This window comes from Gouania willdenowi, chromosome 17, assembly GCF_900634775.1.
Source record: "Gouania willdenowi chromosome 17, fGouWil2.1, whole genome shotgun sequence".
Taxonomy (NCBI): domain Eukaryota; kingdom Metazoa; phylum Chordata; class Actinopteri; order Blenniiformes; family Gobiesocidae; genus Gouania; species Gouania willdenowi.
The window spans coordinates 24,260,751-24,279,059 of record NC_041060.1 but is presented as its reverse complement, the minus strand read 5'-3'; the positions used below and the strand labels follow the sequence as shown (position 1 = coordinate 24,279,059).

Sequence of the window (18,309 nt, the reverse complement as noted above, 5' to 3'; positions counted from 1 at the left end):
GCAATTTGCGTACCCCTGGGGGTACCCATACCCCCACTTTGGGAAGCTGGGCTATAGATTATTATTATTCACTGTTTCTTTTGATTCTAAAAAGCTTTAATGGAGAAAGGCCAGTAAAACGTACACACAACACATGAAAACCAATGTCACACTAAGGTCATAAGTTAACAGTGAGTCCTTATTAACGCCTGTTTGTGTTTGACAGTCTGTGCTATTATATATATATATATATATAATTTTTTTTTTTTTTTTTTTAATTGTTTTGGTGTTTCTGCTGTTATTCTTGTATTATTTTATGTGTGCTTTTGGTGTTGTTGGGTTTTTTTCTCCTTGTTTTTGTATATTTTAGCTTTGGATAACTTTTTTGTATAATTGCTATTGTTTTGTGTCCTTTTGGTTATTTTTCAATTATTACTATCTTATTTCTGATTTACACCTTCCACATATTCTAGCCACTTTTGCTAACATTGTTGAGAGACTTATAATAACTTTAACTGTTTGAAAATACAAATAATAATTGAATTATTCTTACTTATTGTTTTTTTATTGTTTGTTTGTTTGTTCTTTAGCTCATTGTAAAAGCTTTTAGGTGAAGTCAAACTTAATTTCCTGATACTGCTGCACTTTGTTCAGATTTTGCTCAAGCGTTTTGATGGAGTTTGTCTCCTTCTGCTGGCAGAATTAGTAATGACACCTACAGCTGGATTAAAACTTTATATTTGACATTAATAAATCTAAGTCTGATTTACGAGGCTTCAACAACATATATTTCTTTAATCAGTTCAAACACAGGTATAAGACGGAAAAAAAAGAAAAAAGAATAAAAAAACTGCAGACTTTAAATCTTATTTATCAACAGTTGAACGGGAAACCATGATGAAAATATGTGATTCCCCCAAAACATGTGGGTAGGGCTATAGTGCGTGAGATAGAGGCGTATGTTTAATTCAGGAAAATAATTCTGTGATTTCTGACCATTTTCCCACATCTTCAATGTAATACTGCATCTGAAACATGCAGGACAGGGGTTCTCCAGGAATGAAAGAATAAACAAAACAAAACAAAACAAAAATGTACAAAAGATAGATTCATTTGGAAAATGAAAATTTACAACAATTCAGAATTAAGTGTACAAAGAAAAGTCACAAATAGGGGATAACACTTGTTGAATTTAAACTTGTGTATGACGAATTTACCATGAACAGGTTTATAATGAAATCAACCTCGTTTTTCTTAAGTTCAAAAAGTTCAACTAAATTTAATATGAATCCTGCGCTTTAAGTAATTTTCCATTTGAGCCCAGAAACTAATTGAATGAATACAGTAATAAAATAAATGTGTAAGAGATTCTAGTTCGTCATTGCAAAAACGACATTTATTGTCTGTATCTAAAAATGTGGTTATGTAAATAAATTTGTTTTTTTTTTCTTCAACAAGTCGGTTGTGACGTCATTCCCGAGCACTGCCATGAGCAGCGTTGCCAGATAAAGGATTTTCCCGCTAATCCGGCGGTTAAAAATATTAACTAATTATGAACCCGCTGAAAAAATCTGGATAAACAGATTTAGGGTTTATTTTATGTTTTAATCATAAATGTAGGATTTCAGAGCTCTTATCACACGTATTTAATATCTTCAATGCGGAGGAATGACTGCTATATATGGCAACATCCTGTCCGTTTCTGTGGAAAAGAAGCAAAAATGGCGGAAAGATGAGCGCCGTGTCACCGTAAGTTTCTTAATATTTTGGCCTTTATTTGAACAAACGGGTCCGGTTCTCGGTGTGCTGGTGCCGGGTGCAGCTGGTCCGGGTCTCTTTGTGGATTTACAGCTCCGTTTATCGACCAGGGACAGAACCAGGCGTAAACTCTGTATCCCAGCTGTATCCATGGTCTCTGATTTTAATGGAATATACAGAAAACAAGACATACAGGGGTCGATGAAGGTAGTAACTGCTATTATAGATTTAGATTTACATGGAAACGTATGTATATGGAAGTAGATATACATGATATTACATACAGAGAGACGTAGTCAGAGGTTTTGCTTTGCTGAATCAATCAATTGATTACAGATGAACAGAAAATGAATCAACAACAATATCAAGTCAATAGGAAATAATAGATGCTCATCTAATGCACAGCTATGGGCCTCAGGGTCGGCTCACTTTTGGGCCTCAAACGTAGATTTCTCAGCGTTTTTATTCTATTTTATTATCTAGTGTTTCTCCTCCTTTGGCTGGAACATGGCTTGTGATTGTCAAACATGAGCTCATCAAAGATAAAGACATAAATAAATGATATATAGGTCAAAGCACAGTTTTCTAAAGTTTAAATCTAACGGTGTTCTTTCAATTAGAAGATGTTTTACATTTACAAATCAACCGATCAGTTATTATAGTTGTTTAAAGATGACATGCTGATATAAAGTAATACAAATTATGTTCAAGATTATTGATTTAGTCATTATTGTTATTTATCATTTAGGTGATTTAGTGTCTATTTGATTTATTAGGTAAATGTATACGAGTTGTTCACTATATAAAATAGAATTATTCTTATTTGTTAATAATTTAGATTTTGTGTATTTTCGCCAAACTGTCTTTTTTTTTTTTTTTAGTGTTAATCTGAGTGTCCCAGTTATTTATATCTGATTTGTTTCATCACTTACGTACTTGCTTGTGTTATTATTAGATTTAGATTAAGTTGAAATCAGATGTTCCAAAAAATAGGCTTTGAGAAAGTTGACCTGCATATATTTTATTATGGGTAAATAGGAGCTATTGGACATTTAATTATAGCACGTTAAAAAAGAAACCATGAATAATCCATATTTACATTCCCTCTTTTCACACTGTTTAACACTGTCACTAAACTATAAACATTACAAATAAGACAAAACATTTAATTCAGAGTGTTTTGATATGTTATATTAATGGTATTTAGACATTATAATATCAGGTTACTTAAAGTAAGCTTGTTGATTTATTTTAACTTTATTTTATCCTTTCATTTTATTTGAAGTTATATTCCTATTTAGTTTACTATTGTTAGAGTGGGCCAAAGACTTTTATTTAACTTTATTAAATTTGTTTGGTTTCACTGTAAGACTCTGTTTTATATACAGTATATATAAGAAAAGTTATGAACAGAACAGAATACATGACTTGTGTTTAAGTTGAATATAGAGCGTGTACCCCCTCCTATCGCCCTATGAGAGTCGTAGACGGGCACCAGCAGACCCTGAAAGGGAGCAAGCATTTCAGAAAATTAATGAATTAATGAATAGATGTAGCTCTATATGGAAATTTTGATGTCTATATATTAGAGGTGTGCCATTTTATGTATTAAAGATTATCGTGATATATTTTTCTTTTCCTCACTTTGTGGCTATTTCATACTTTTAAGCAAGGTATATGTCTTGGTATCCATTAATTAAAGTAACCAAACAAATGTATTCCTGTACTATATTTATATCAAATCACCAAATCCAAGAGAAATCATTAGGGGTGTGTCTTGCCTGGCATCTGGTGATACGATTCGTATCCCGATACATAGGTCACGATATGATACGATATATCCCGATGTTAAAGTATAAGGCGATTATTGCGATTTTTAAAAAATGACTTAAGAAACAATGAATGTGTACACCTTGTGTTTGAAATATATTTTATTGGTATATTTTACACTTAAAACATTGGCTTTAACATGCCATGTGCCAGCAACTTAAAATAAAAAAATAACATACAATCTGCCTGTGGCATTTAAACCAACTTTGTCTTTAGTGCAACTTAACTGAGGTATATGCCTAGAACAATAAATAAATGCAGAAAGTTAGTACTTTCTTTTTAGATTTTATTGAAAAAAACACAAGCTGGTCAACATGCCCAGGTTTCAGATCTCTTCTTTGTGCAGTTACAATGTCTCCTGTTGTGGAAAAGACTTTCCTGGTTAAATAGATTTTTTTTTTTTGGATGCATTTAAGAATCGATCAGAGAATCGCGTGACATGTGTATATCGCCGAATTGATTTTTTTCAACACCCCGAGAAATCATATTACAAAATAAATAAAAGTATGTTAAAAAAAAAAAAAAAAAAAAAATCTGATCTAACACTAAAGCTTATTCAGTAAAAATAAAGACTTCCAAACAAAAGTTAAATGAGCAGCGTAAATCCCACAAGAAACTAAACATTTTGCTGTGCACAATCAAAGCAGCTTTAAAAACATAAAACCTACATCAGCTCTTTTAACACTTGTGGAAATTGTTTTTTTAAATAAAAGGTGAATGGCTAAAATAACACCATTATTAAATCATGCAAATAAATGTAAGTGCAGAGACAAATGTGCAACTACTCGTCAGCATCATCGGTGTTGCTTTGACTTTCAAATTACTATGTAAAAAAAAAAAGGAGCTTGTCACCACGCTCCCACTTCAGTGTCGTCGTCATAGGCCGTTTTGCGCTCCTTGCACGCTGGACGCTACATTAATTCCACACATATCTAGCTTACACAAACGGATGCATATTCCTCCACGGCGGACTAATATGTGAGCGCATAGCCCTCAGCGCTTGCTCTGTATGGACCTGCTTAGGACAAGTCACAGGAGTGGATTAGAACCGTTTCACTTGACTGGAAAAACATGCAAACTCTATCAGGTATGTAGGGCCCTATATCTTCCACATTAAGGAATCATTTAATCGACCAATGCAAATGTAATCACTGAAAGTGTCATAATGTGAATGAAATGCCGTCATCATGAAGGGGACGTTCATTCATTCACCCCGCCCTGCACCCCTCCTGCTCCAGAGCTAAACATGTCGAATCGGTCACCTGCAACATCGACTAAACTGTCAAAAAAAACTGCAACTCATCACGCACTCCTAAACAGAGCTGAGCAGTTCCCGCTTAACTTTGTTAAGCTACACCCGCTTCTGGTGAAGCTACACACAGAGAGAGAGGGGCTGCTTCATCTGCTAAGAGTGTTGAATATGAACATCTCATCAGTGCTACGGAACATCTATGGGAACAACTTGTGTTGTTGTTGTGGACGAGACTGATTCCAGAGATTGTAGAGTCTGAAACATCATATGTTCATGATAACTTGGTAGCTTCTAATATCCACCCCAGTGGTGAAATAACTGATGCATCTTGTGTCTGTATTTGTCTAATCATTTGGAATAATATCATCAGGATAATTTAAATTAGGTTATTTTAAGTTAAGTTGATCAAAACTTTGTAAAAATGCTCAGATTCAGTAAACCATTGATCCCTGAGGGGAAATTAGGGCTGGGCAAAAAATCCATTTAATCGATTAATCAAATTTGTAGATAAAAACGTTTTTTATTTTGCAAATTCAAGTAGGGGAAAAAAAATTCCCACCACAGTTTTTTCGGACTTTTTTGCGTTCCGATGTGAGCCAGCCCCCTCTTTGTTTACATGTGTTTACCCTCTGAGTAGGCTATATGTGTGCCACAGGCATGTTCAATTTTTTATTTGCACTATGCTGAGATGCTAAGGGAAGAGTTTTTTGTTTTTTTTATTGTAATGTTATGTTATAAAATATGTAGTTATCTGATTTCTTAATCAGAAAATTTAAGCTACTGTGAAGTTGCTGTCGCACTTTTGCTCAAACCTGGGATAAAATCTTGAAACTGTTGAATGACAGAACCTCATTTACTTTTTATTTTGGGATTTTTCTATACATTTTAACTTTTGAGGACAATCACAGCAATAAAGTTGCACTTCTGACAATATATCTGATGTCTGCAGTCATTTTAAGTACATTAAATAAAAAATCCAAAATCAAATCGGAACTCAATTTTTTTTTTATTTTTTAATTTATTTATCTATTTTTTTTTAGGCAAAGTCACGCAGCCCTTGGGGAAATATGGTGACATTAATGCTGTTCTCATTCATACATCTTTATGAGATATGATTATAAATAATTAAAAAGGAGAAGTAAGAATAATCCATGTCAGTACAATCTATAGCTACCTTTCATTTGGACTTTACATGTGGTTTTAAATGACACTTTTATTTTGACATAAATTTCTGTTTAATTATGGTTTTCTTTTCTTTTTCTAATTATTATTCATTCTGTTTACTTACAAATGTAGAAAACCAATATTTTCTGATAAATTTTCTTTTTAAAAAAACAAAAAAAAACAAATTAAAAATAACAATGAGGAAAACCCAGAATAAAAAAATAAATAAATGCAATATGGAAAAAATAAAACTTGTTTTATAGTGCCCTATGTAAGTCCTGTTAATGTTTGCCAGTTGTTTCACCCTACGATGAAAGTGCAGTGCAGCTAAGAATAAAGCAAAAGCAGTGGAGAAAGAGCGTGTCTGGTAAAAAGCTCATGGATCAACAAAGAAAACTTGAGAGGCTTGTCCAGACCAAAAGAGGAAAGAAACAAGGCCCATGAAGGAAACTGTTAAAATGACTATAAAACAAGTAACTCAGCTGCAGTGGTGTTAAGTAACAAAGCCAATAACTCTACAAATGTTAGGCAATTTTGCCTTAACATCACAATTCTTCATATATGTAATTTTATAGTTTTTCACAAACCACAACTTGAGTGGTGTGAATACATGTTCAAGATTTGTGTTAAAGTCAAAACATTTCTCTGAGGGATCATCCACCCAGACCCCCAATGATGGATTTTGTCACCTTTTTCATGCCTTTGGTATCTGCATGTCTGATAGATGTATAGCGTAGATGGAAGCATAGATGATCTTTCTCTATCATATGTCTAACAGCGTTCATGTGGAGGCTGATTCCATGCTGATGTTTCAGGTGATCGGAGGAGTCTGAAGGAGGATTTTTGGTCTTCTTAGGCAACAGAGCCAAAATGGACGCCACAGAAAAGGTGAGGAAAGAGTAGGGGTGGGCGATATGAAAAAAAAAAATCATATCACAAATTTTTTTTCTTTGTAAAATCACAGCCTTGATTTTATCGCAATTTTTTTCATTCAGATCATTTGGACTATTTTCAAGTTATTTACTAGTAAAACAAACCAATTCACCTACTTAAAATAATCACCCAAAATGGGAAAAAAGAGAGAAAAGATCATTTAAGTCAGGGTACTTTTTTAAAACAATGTTTAGAATTTATCAAACTGGTTTAAAGTACAATTAACATCAAACAAAAAAGCTGAGCGTATTTCTGCCATCCATCCATCCATCTTCTCCCGCTTAGCCGTTTCCGGGTCGCGGGGGCAGCATCCTCAGTAGGGAGGCCCAGACTTCCCTCTCCCCGGCCACTTCCTCCAGCTCTTCCGGGGGGACCCCGAGACGTTCCCAGGCCAGCCGAGAGACATAGTCTCTCCAGCGTGTCCTGGGTCTTCCCCGGGGCCTCCTTCCGGAGGGACGTGCCCTGAACGCCTCGGCGTTCAGGGGGCATCCTAATTAGGTGCCCGAGCCACCTCATCTGGCTCTTCTCGATGCGGAGGAGCAGCAACTCTACTTTAAGCCCCTCCCGAATGACTGAGCTTCTCACCCTATCTCTAAGGGAGAGCCCAGCCACCCTACGGAGGAAACTCATTTCGGCCGCTTGTACTCGTGATCTTGTTCTTTCGGTCATGACCCAAAGTTCATGACCATAGGTGAGGGTTGGAACGTGGACCGACCTGTAAATCGAGAGCTTCGCTTTTTGGCTCAGCTCCCTTTTTACAATGACGGACCGGTGCAGACTCCGCATCACTGCAGACGCCGCACCAATCCTCCTGTCGATCTCTCGCTCCATCCTTCCCTCACTCGTGAACAAGACCCCGAGGTACTTGAACTCCTCCACCTGGGGCAGAACCTCATCTCCAACCCGGAGAAGGCACTCCACCTTTTTTCCGGTCGAGAACCATGGACTCTGATTTGGAGGTGCTGATTCTCATTCCGGCTGCTTCACACTCGGCTGCGAACCGATCCAGTGAGAGTTGAAGGTCACGGTATGTTGGAGCCAACAGGACCACATCATCTGCAAAAAGCAGTGATACAATACTGAGGCCCCCGAACCGAACCCCCTCAACGCCCTGACTGCGCCTAGAAATTCTGTTCATAAAAGTTATGAACAGAATCGGTGACAAAGGGCAGCCCTGGCGGGGTCCAACCCTCACCGGAAACTATTTCGACTTACTGCCGGCAATGCGGACCAGACTCTGACTCTGTTCATACAGGGAACGAACAGCTCCTATCAGGAGGTTCGATACCCCATACTCCCGGAGGACCCCCCACAGGAATTCCCTTTTCCAGGTCCACAAAACACATGTGGACTGGTTGGGCAAATTCCCATTACCCCTCAAGGACCCTGCTGAGGGTGTAGAGCTGGTCCACAGTTCCACGGCCAGGACGAAAACCACATTGCTCCTCCTGAATCCGAGGTTCAACTATCCGGCGGACCCTCCTCTCCAGTACCCCTGAATAGACCTTACCGGGGAGGCTGAGGAGTGTGATCCCTCTATAATTGGAACACACCCTCCGGTCCCCCTTCTTAAAAAGGGGGACCACCACCCCGGTCTGCCAATCCAGAGGCACTGCCCCCGATGTCCACGCGATGTTGCAGAGTCGTGTCAGCCATGACAGCCCCACAACATCCAGGGCCTTGAGGAACTCCGGGCGGATCTCATCCACCCCCGGAGCCCTGCCACCGAGGAGCTTTTTAACCACCTCGGCAACCTCAGCCCCAGAGAGAAATATCTGTGTCCAAGAATCATCAAAACCATCTGAAAGGGTCTTCTCCACAACTGTGGAGAACACTCCAAGTCTTTGCGACAAGGCAAACATGCTGTTTTTTCTGCACAAAAATAGTTAATCTACCACAGTTGATAAGTGCAGCTGTACTTTTGGTTGATAATTAGGGTGTGCGATATGACGATATTAGATCGTTAAGGATTACAACGTGACTACGATCTCCCAAATCACGGAGATCGTAGAACCGTCTGTAGTTCACATTTTAACCCTTGCGGTGCCGTGTCTTTGTCATATGTCTGTCGTCCATACACAGAACATCCAATTTTTGTTTTCTCTTCCAAATCACACTATTTGCTAGTCAGCATTACAGACATTAATTAAGATTAATTAAGTGCTTAAACGTGGCAGAAGTACGCTCCGCTCCCCCTCCCCTCAGTGCACGGACACACAGAGTTAGCTGTTCTGCTTCTTCCGTGTTGGCGACTGTCTGTCAGAGGTTCAGTGCAGATGTCTGTCTGTCTGTTAAACTCCATCAGTTCTGAGTGTTGAAGCACTGAACTATGTTTGAGGAAACACTGCATGTGTTTCTCTTCTATAACTAACGCTCTGTCGCTGCGCTGTAGCAGAGATCTGCTGATGCTGCAGCTAACGGGGCTGTTTCCACACTCTTAGAGACAGTGTCCTGAATGGGATTTACTTTAAAAACGACTTTCAACAACTCAGAGCTGGCCTGAACAAAGCAACACTACATAATTTAATCACATTTCAGCCTTAATGAAGGAAAAAGTCAAAAGTGACTCAAAATGTTGTTATTGTGCTGCTAGTGATTAATAAAAGGGTCTTTGTGGCTTCACTGACTTTGACCCATTATTGTTTTTCTTGTAAAACTATTGAATAGTAATAAATGGTTTATATCGCCTATTGCCATTTTGAGGAAAAATATAGAGATATGAATATTGGTCCATATCACTGAGGCCTAATATAACCAAAGCAGTAACGTTTTATCTTGTAAAGGATTTGGTTGTCTAAACTGTGTGAAATGAGGCATTCAAACACTGCTTAAAGTAGGATTGTATTAATGAGTGTGTTACCTCAATAACAAATATAAATCACTAGACTGATAAGCTGTCTTGTTATGTAGCAAGTGATGCTAATGCTAATGCTACACCACTTTAGTTAAACAAAGTAAAAAGACTGACTAAAATAACTTGTCAGCCTTTTTGTTTGATGTTAATTGTACTAGGAACCAGTTTGATGACCTGCTTACATACAAAAAAAAGATAATTACCTTGTCCTAAAGGATCTTTTATTCCTTTTTTCCATTTAGAGCGATAATTTTAAGTAGGTGATTTGGTTTGTTTTATTGGTAAATAACTTTAAAATAGTCTAAATGATTTGAATGAAAAAAATCGTGATCGTGATTTCACAAAGAAAAAATTTATATATTTTTCCCATATTTCCCACCCCTAGTTGATAAGTTGTTTTTTTTACTGAATAATTATTTGTTTCATGTCAAATCGTTTTGGATCAAGTTGTTCAAAATGAGCACTGTAAATATTCTCAAATGTTTGTAGCCAAAGTGTCAGTGTGTATATATTATTGGCAAAGTGAAAACAATCTATACCTGGTGGATTAAAATAAAGCTGATGTCCCTGCAGGAAATTAAAGAGACAAAGATAAGATAAATCCATTTGTATTATTTCATTCCCTCACCCAATGTGAATCGATGAGCAGTATCAATAATGGAATCGCAAAATCTTATCAATTCCCATCTCTACTTAAGAAAGAGTTTATTGAAGGTTTTCAACCAACGGTAGGTAAAAACCAGTGTGTCACCAGTCAACATCAGAGTGTAGCATCTGAGCCATAACTGCACAGTGACACAAGCGGCAACTACAACATGACAGTCATAATGTTCACACTACTTTTTTTAATGAAATAAAATGAAAATTCTTGGCCGAAACAGAAAATAATGAAACTAAGCCAAAAACAGAAACACCAAAATAAATTATAATACCATTGCATTTATGGCTGGGACTATGTACTAACTTAACTAGAATCAAGGCATTACGAGTCTATATATTAATATAAATTCTTCAAATAATAAATCAAATAAAAAGAAAATATATGGACTGGTGCCCTCTCCAGGGTGTACCCCGCCTAACGCCCAATGTGAGCTGGAGATGGGCTCCTGTTGACCCCCACGACCCTGAAAAAAGGAGCAAGCGGCTCAGAAAATGGATAGTTGGATGAAAATATTTATTTAGCACTGACATTCCAACAATGCATAATATAAAATATACGTATGGATGTGTTTCAGCTGTTACAATACCCAATAATTTAGTACCTCTAAAACTGATTAGCGATAAAAGAAACATGAATAAAAAACACTATACCATACAAATGAATAACAAAATAATATAGGACCTTTATTTAATGGCCAGACATATAAAGAACACTCTGTTACACCCACTCTTTTTATTAGGGAGAGAAGAGGGCAGGGCTATAGACACACACACAGCACAATGAGCAAAGAAACAGGAGTGGTGCTGCCTGCCACTAATGAAAAATGTTTTAACCAATAATCTTTCGACTCATTTATCAGTTAGTCGACTGATCCAAATGATGTGCAGTGCACACACTGGTGGGGAGGGGAGTTACAATGAGACAAGAGTGCAAAAATAAATAGGTTAATAGTAAAACAACCATTTCAGAAATTTTAATGGTGTATGACACCGACTAATTGTGGCAGCACCGAGCAAGTATCAACATTTCATAACGTGAAAGCTCCACAAACAACCTGAACAGACGAATGTGTATAGTCCACCCTTTAGTGAGACTAATTAGACCACTTGTGTTTTACAATGTATTATTGTAGCCCTCAGTTTTATGTCATTTAAAAATACTTGATAAATCGTATGTTTTTACGGATTAATATTTTTTATGCATAATTTGGTGGTAAAATAATGTAAGCGACCACAAAACCACAGAGACTCATCTTTCACTCATCACTCTGCCTGATATCCATGATGTCCACCAATGCTACGATCCATTTTTAATCAGCAAATGTCTTCTATAGGGATCACATTTTAGAAACTAATGTTTAAAAGGGCTTTGTTTTGTTCATTCTCTGTTTTTGTTCTCTAACTGTTGTACAGGACTCTGGAAACCAGAGTAATGTGAGCCATCAGCTCCATCAGGAGGACGACGCTCACCAAATGCAAACTAACGACATTGACAGGAAAACTCTAGAACTGTTTGCTACAGATCAAATCTTTCAAGTGCAGATCCAACCTGGAGTATCACCTAAACCATACACATGTGAAGAATGTGGAAAGATCTTTAGCTATAAATCAAGACTTGTTGTTCATCAACGAGTCCATTCTGGGTTCAAACCGTTCGGCTGTAGCGAGTGTGAAAAGTCATTTAGCACAAAGTCAAAGCTCATTGTACATCAACGAGTTCATTCTGGATTCAAACCGTTCATCTGTGATGAATGTGGAAAGTCTTATACAATGAAATCTGGCTTAATAAATCACAAAATCATGCATAGTGGAGTCAAAAACTTCAAATGTGACGAGTGCGGGAAGGCTTTTGCTATCAAGAAATCCCTGACCAGCCATCAGATGCTTCACCGAGATGAAAAACCGCACCGATGTGATGAATGTGGAAAGGTCTTTACTTTGAAGAGCTACTTATTAAAGCATCAACTTATCCACGGAGAATTAAAACCACATAGATGTGAGGAATGTGGGAAGACTTTTAAGCTTCCGAAGGCTCTCAGAGCACATCTATTCTTGCACCGTGGAATCAAACCTTTTAAGTGTGAACAGTGTGGGAAGGCTTTCCCATTAAAGTCAAAACTAATTGTGCACCAAATAGTTCATTCTGGAGTAAAACCATACAGTTGTGACGAGTGTGGAAAGTCTTTTGCTCTGAATACAATCTTAAAGAAACACAAAGCCATCCATAATGGAGAGAAAAAGTTTAAATGTGATGAGTGTGGGAAGGCGTTTGCTCACAAGAGCTACCTGACGAAGCATCAGCTTCTTCACAGTGGAGAGAAACCACACATGTGTGATGAATGTGGGAGGGCCTTTGCTGCGAAGGACAACTTATTAACACATCAACTTATCCACAGTGGATTGAAACCGTACACGTGTGATGAATGCGGAAAGGCTTTTAGGCATTCTGGAAACCTCAGAGTACATGTATTTATGCACCGTGGAATTAAACCGTTCAGATGTGAACAGTGTGGAAAGTTTTTTCGTACATCTGGGAAGTTATACAAACACCAGCAGACCCATCCTGAGATGAGGGTCACACAGCCGCACCTTTGTGAAGAGTGTGGAAAACAATTTACTTTTGCCTCGCAATTAGAAAAACACAAACATGTCCATAGTCGTGGGAAACAAGACCAGAGTGACCAATGTGGGATGTCCGTCAAGGTAGAAAGTGAGAAAAAAAGCCACCGAAGGCAACACACCGGAGTAAAACCATTCTCCTGTCACGATTGTGGGATGGCTTTTTATGAAAAACGGTTATTGAGAAGTCATCAATTGATACACAGTGGAATTAAAGAGTTCATCTGTGAAGTGTGTGGAAAGGCTTTTAACAAAATCTACTCATTAAGAAATCATCGCAGAATACATAGTGGAGAGAAACCTTATTTCTGTGGCCAATGTGGGAAGGATTTTAGACAACGATCCACCTTAACAATGCATATGAAGACTCACTCAACAGAGATGTACCCCTGTGAATACTGTGGAAAAATGTATTCCCATAAACAGACACTCACCATACACCTGAGATCCCACACTGGTGAGAATGTGTGTGTTTGTGATCAGTGTGACAAGGTTTTCACAACATACCGATCTTTAAAACTTCACCAAGCCTGCCACTCTGTGGAAAAGCCTTACAAGTGTGATGTATGTGGGAAATCCTACAAGAGTAAAGCTTCCCTACGGATCCACCACAGACATCACACTGGGGAGAGACCCTTCATCTGTGACCACTGTGGGAAGGATTTTATCAGCACTCAGAACCTGAAAGCCCACGAACGTACCCACGCCAAGAAGAATCTGTCAAAGTGTGACTGTCAGGTTTGTAAAGATCTATTCATTTATTATATTTTTACATTCAATGATGGTGTGTTTTTAGTATATCTGTCTGCCCCTTGATTAGAACGTGAATATATTACACTTTAAGGAAAGTTTTGTTAAAGAAAATCCAACTAAGACAAAATGGGTTAGCTGATGAGTCCCAATATCATGCATTTGTTGTAGCTTGTTTAGAGCAGGATGAGAACATTGGTTAGTTTTGTTGCTTTTCACCAAAGACGACATAGACCAGGCATGTCAAACTTAAGGCCCACAGGTCAAAACTGCACACGCATCCAAGTCAGTTCATGTGAGGATACGTAAAAAAAAACATTACATGAAATTTTGTCACAAGAACATTTAGTTCCAGATCTTAGTCCCTCCACGTTCACAAATACACTGTAATTAAGTTATTCATGATATGATTGCAGTAACATTTCACTGCAAATTGTTTGCAAAAACTGTTTTCTTAAATTCAACATTTCTGGCAAAAAATCTCACAAAATTCCTTTCAAATTACATGAAAAGTTTTCAGAAAACTATTGTTTAAGTGGTGATTCCAGAGGCACTGATATCTTAAGCACCTTGAATATTGTTTTTTTTTTTTCTACATGAACTTGGGTGCAATAATATTAAAATCACCCATAATCTGGTCTGGCCCACTTGAGATCAAACTGGATCATATGTGGCCCCTGAACTAAAAAAGTTTGCTGTTTATCCTGCCATAGACACAGAACTATAAGAATGTTAATGGAGAAGTTCAGCAGGTCCTACATGGTGGTTCTTAGGACCTAAAAACAGGAACCATGAATCTGTATGAGAAGATCAAAAGTTGCAAAGAAGCTTGTGAAAGTGGAGCAACACATGTATGAGGACAGTGAAACGGGGGAGGTGGAGGATATGGGGACAGATTAATTGATTTATGGTTTGATGGATAAAGGATTTCAGTAAAATACTTCACTCTGTTGTATTTGTCTGTGTAATGCTGAGTTTCTGTCTCTTGTCTAGCAGAGCAGGACAAATGATGCCCCCTCGGAGCCCTGTCAGCACTGTCAAGAAAGCTGGTTTTGCTATGAATGCAGCGAGACATTCAGCAGTTTATCTGCCTTCGACTCACATCTCTGTGTGCATGAAGACATGGAGCCAGCATCATCTTCAGACCTCAGCAAGATGTGGATGGCACCCACACCTTATGATTACAGTGTTGGACTGAAAAATGTCAGCCCAGTCTGTGACGATGACGTGTAAATCGCAACACCCAAAATTAGGTTTCCCACACTGGGTGCTGGGAAGTAGTTGCTATAACATGTGAATGTGGTGAGGTTATGTATTATAAAATAGTCTGCTGTGCAGACCCACCCAAACCCCTAGTGTCTCTGTGTTTATGGTGTATAAAACCAAGGCAAAACAAGTTTTCTGACTATCAAGCCAGCCTGTGCCCTGCCCTACCTTTACACCTTGCTGACCCTGAGAGCTTTGATATGTAGTTCTTTGGACTATACACAACGTGAACTTAAAATTTGGATCAAGTTGGCACTTAGGAGCGATGGTTTCAAAGTGAGGGAGGCCAAAATAACTCAAAAAGTCACACTTTACAAGTTAAGAAAAGCCTATACAAGCTAAGAAAAAAAAAAAGCTCATGCAGACCTTTTGAAGTGAGCTGTATTTTATATTGTGTGGAGACTAGTTAAAAGCTGCGTGACAGCTGAAGGTGTGAGAGGGAAGCCAGGTTATACATGGAGAAACTGTGAATTACTGTGCTCAAGCTGAGAGAAAAATAAAAACCTGTTTAAACCTCAAATCAATAAAAATGACTTTACTACTAAACTGGGTTAGTCCTGAGTTGGTCTAGTTTGACTTTACAAACTGTGGTACTGGGTCAAAGTAGATCTAAAGAATCTAGCCTAATCGCAGGATGTGGAATTATTAAAATTTATGAAAGTTCCTGGGCCTGCTGACACCCCCACCGACCCCACCCTTTGCGGGACTCCAGACTTGCTATTAAATGGTAAATATGTGATCTTCATAAGAGTGAAGACATCCCATGTTTTATAATAATGGCACCTACTGGTGTCATTTAAAGGGAAAAGAAAATTGGGCCCATTATAGAGTCCTGAGGAACTCCACAGGGCAGATTCATTGAAAATGAGAAACCGTGCATTGGACGAAAGGATTGTAATATTTTTTGGTGTTTTTTTTTTTATTGCAATAATATCTCATGACCCTGAAAAAAAGGAGCAAGCAGGTCAGAAAATGGATGGATGGACATTAGAATAATCCCGCAATAATATCAAAAGTTGATGTAATTGACAAATTGTATCATGTTACAGCTCCTATAATGACAATATAAATTCTGAATTAACTCGCATATTGTGAAACCTGGGTTTGTTTAGATTAACACAAAGCTGATATCCTCAAACACTTATGTTGGTCTACTCATCAAAGACCACTGATGCCATGTTTCGCCTTGTTAAACTAATGCTTTGTTCTTTTTGGACCCATTTGGTCTGAAACTCAGACTCTGTCTTAAGTTTTACTCATATTCAACATGATATCACAGTGTGTCACAAAGTGTAACCTAATATTTTATTGTTACCTACTACTCTCTGCAGACCAGGATGGGTATTTAAATGACTGTGTGCACACATGGGATCCCAGATCATAAATGTCTACAATAGCTGCTTTCTGCTGTACAGCTTGGGTCATTGTCGAGACTCGTGGTCCCAGTCCATGTAGTTAAAAGTAGCCCCCTATAGATCCAAATACCTATCCCAAACAGTTGTAATTTATTACTTGGTTTATTTGATTTTTAATTTATTATATGTATATTGCACATTATTCATTAGTAAGTGATATTAGCAACTATGTAAAGTTTTTATATTTGCTTTTTATCCTACATAATTGTGGAGGGTTTTTGTTCACTTTTTACACAGCATACAGTATATATGAATAAATGTCATGTATATACAGTATATTAAAGAGATTAGGATTTTCTTTTCAAACAGATACCTTGCCAACATAGACAGCAGCAATTGCAACACAGTTACAATTCAACAAATATATTCAAAATGCACACATTTTTATATATATTATATAATTATTGTTTAAAATATGTAAAAGCTGAAAGTGAATTAGAAAAACAAAGCACTGGTGCGTTTATAAAGTACATAATTGTATACTGTCTGAGTGTTTAACATTTTTCATTCAGACTTTGTTCATGTCTCGACAGGTGTGGGAGCAACAAATAATGGTGAAATTGAATATCTTAATATAAAATAAGAGAGGGTGAGGACTAGTGAATGTGAGTAGTCAGATTTGTTTGTGTACGAGTTTAATTTATACCTTATATCTGTCTAAAGTGTGATTGTAAATGAAAGCATGGAGCAGATAGGAGTTTATAATGTGTATCAACTTAAAATGTGTTCATACTGTTCATAAAAGCATGGCAGGACTTCTTTGAGTGAATAGCCTATTGATGTTTTCCCAACTGACAAACTTCCCACACCTTCTCATTTCACACAGTGCGGTATGTTATGTAGGTTCTGCATAAAAAATGTCTGATTGTGAAAACATTTGATATTTATGTAGGCGTTTTACCTTCACATTTTCTTTCTGCAATGGACACTATTGGGTTGTGGGTCGAACATAGTGGAAAACTTCTTCAAAATAATGTTTAATTTAGCACATTTACAAAATCTGTACACGTTTACCAGCATGGAATCTGGGTTACTCCCACATTGGCCTGAATAGGTTGGGTTTATCTCTGACACTTCTCCCATTGCAGTGGATAGAGCTATGTCAGAGATGTGTTAACTACTAGGTGCGTTTCTGTGCAGATTTTCTTCCATTGAACATGCCATACCTGTACCCCTCCCTTCTCTATTAAAAAACATTTTACAGTAAATTTCTTGATCCTTAGGAACTGTCGGCAAACACAAAGATTTGGTTCAAATGTGTTCAATAAAGACAATTACATTAAATTACAGCGAACTAAGATATAATTGTGCTTTCACTGCAGTTAGAACAGTTGCAGGTATTGCATTTATAAAAGTTTTCAAATCATTTCACAGAACAAATCTGATGTCAAAATATCCCCTGGAATCCATTAAATCAACACCATCAACCATTCTATGATACACAAAGACACACTGTGGCTGTTTACTATGTGGTGTAGTGTCAAGCTTCTGAACCAGTTAACTGAAAGATTGCTTTAATGGGAACCTTTGTTAAACACAAATCACATGTAATCAGTGTGTAAATGTAGTTGTATTAAATACTGTATGCAGTGAAGTTTTGTACCTTTAAATAAAGACATGTCCATCTCTTTGTGGTCCAGTTCTTTTAACTCATAAACACATGCAGCGCATGCACAAGATTTTACACTTATGTATGTTGCAGTACATTTTGAGAAAAATTGTACTTTATCCACAACTTTTGATTTTAGTTTTGGTAATGCATGTAAAGATTTGATTTAATTTAACTATTTTTAAGTTAAGAGAACATTTTGTGAATAACTACATCAAGA

General features: G+C 37.4%; 1 protein-coding gene across 2 annotated transcripts; it reads left to right on the top strand.

The window, feature by feature from the left end:
- Nucleotides 1–1,521: 1,521 nt before the first annotated feature.
- Nucleotides 1,522–18,108, top strand: LOC114478713 (zinc finger protein 665-like). Of its 2 annotated transcripts, none has more exons than XM_028471883.1 (4): nt 1,522–1,728; nt 6,799–6,871; nt 11,844–13,787; nt 14,796–18,108. In XM_028471883.1, the coding sequence occupies exons 2-4, from the start codon at nt 6,854–6,856 to the stop codon at nt 15,030–15,032; spliced, it is 2,199 nt and encodes a 732-aa protein (XP_028327684.1). In that variant the 5' UTR covers nt 1,522–1,728; nt 6,799–6,853; the 3' UTR covers nt 15,033–18,108. The 2 variants fall into 2 exon arrangements, with proteins under 2 accessions (XP_028327684.1, XP_028327685.1); XM_028471884.1 differs by having other exon boundaries at nt 1,684–1,728; nt 6,762–6,871.
- The last annotated feature ends 201 nt before the right edge of the window (nt 18,109–18,309 follow it).

Excerpts from the sequence above, each read along its gene's own strand:
- LOC114478713 (XM_028471883.1), top strand. Across the intron at positions 13,788-14,795 it reads TGTCAAAGTGTGACTGTCAG|AGCAGGACAAATGATGCCCC; the intron begins GTTTGTAAAGAT and ends CTTGTCTAGCAG.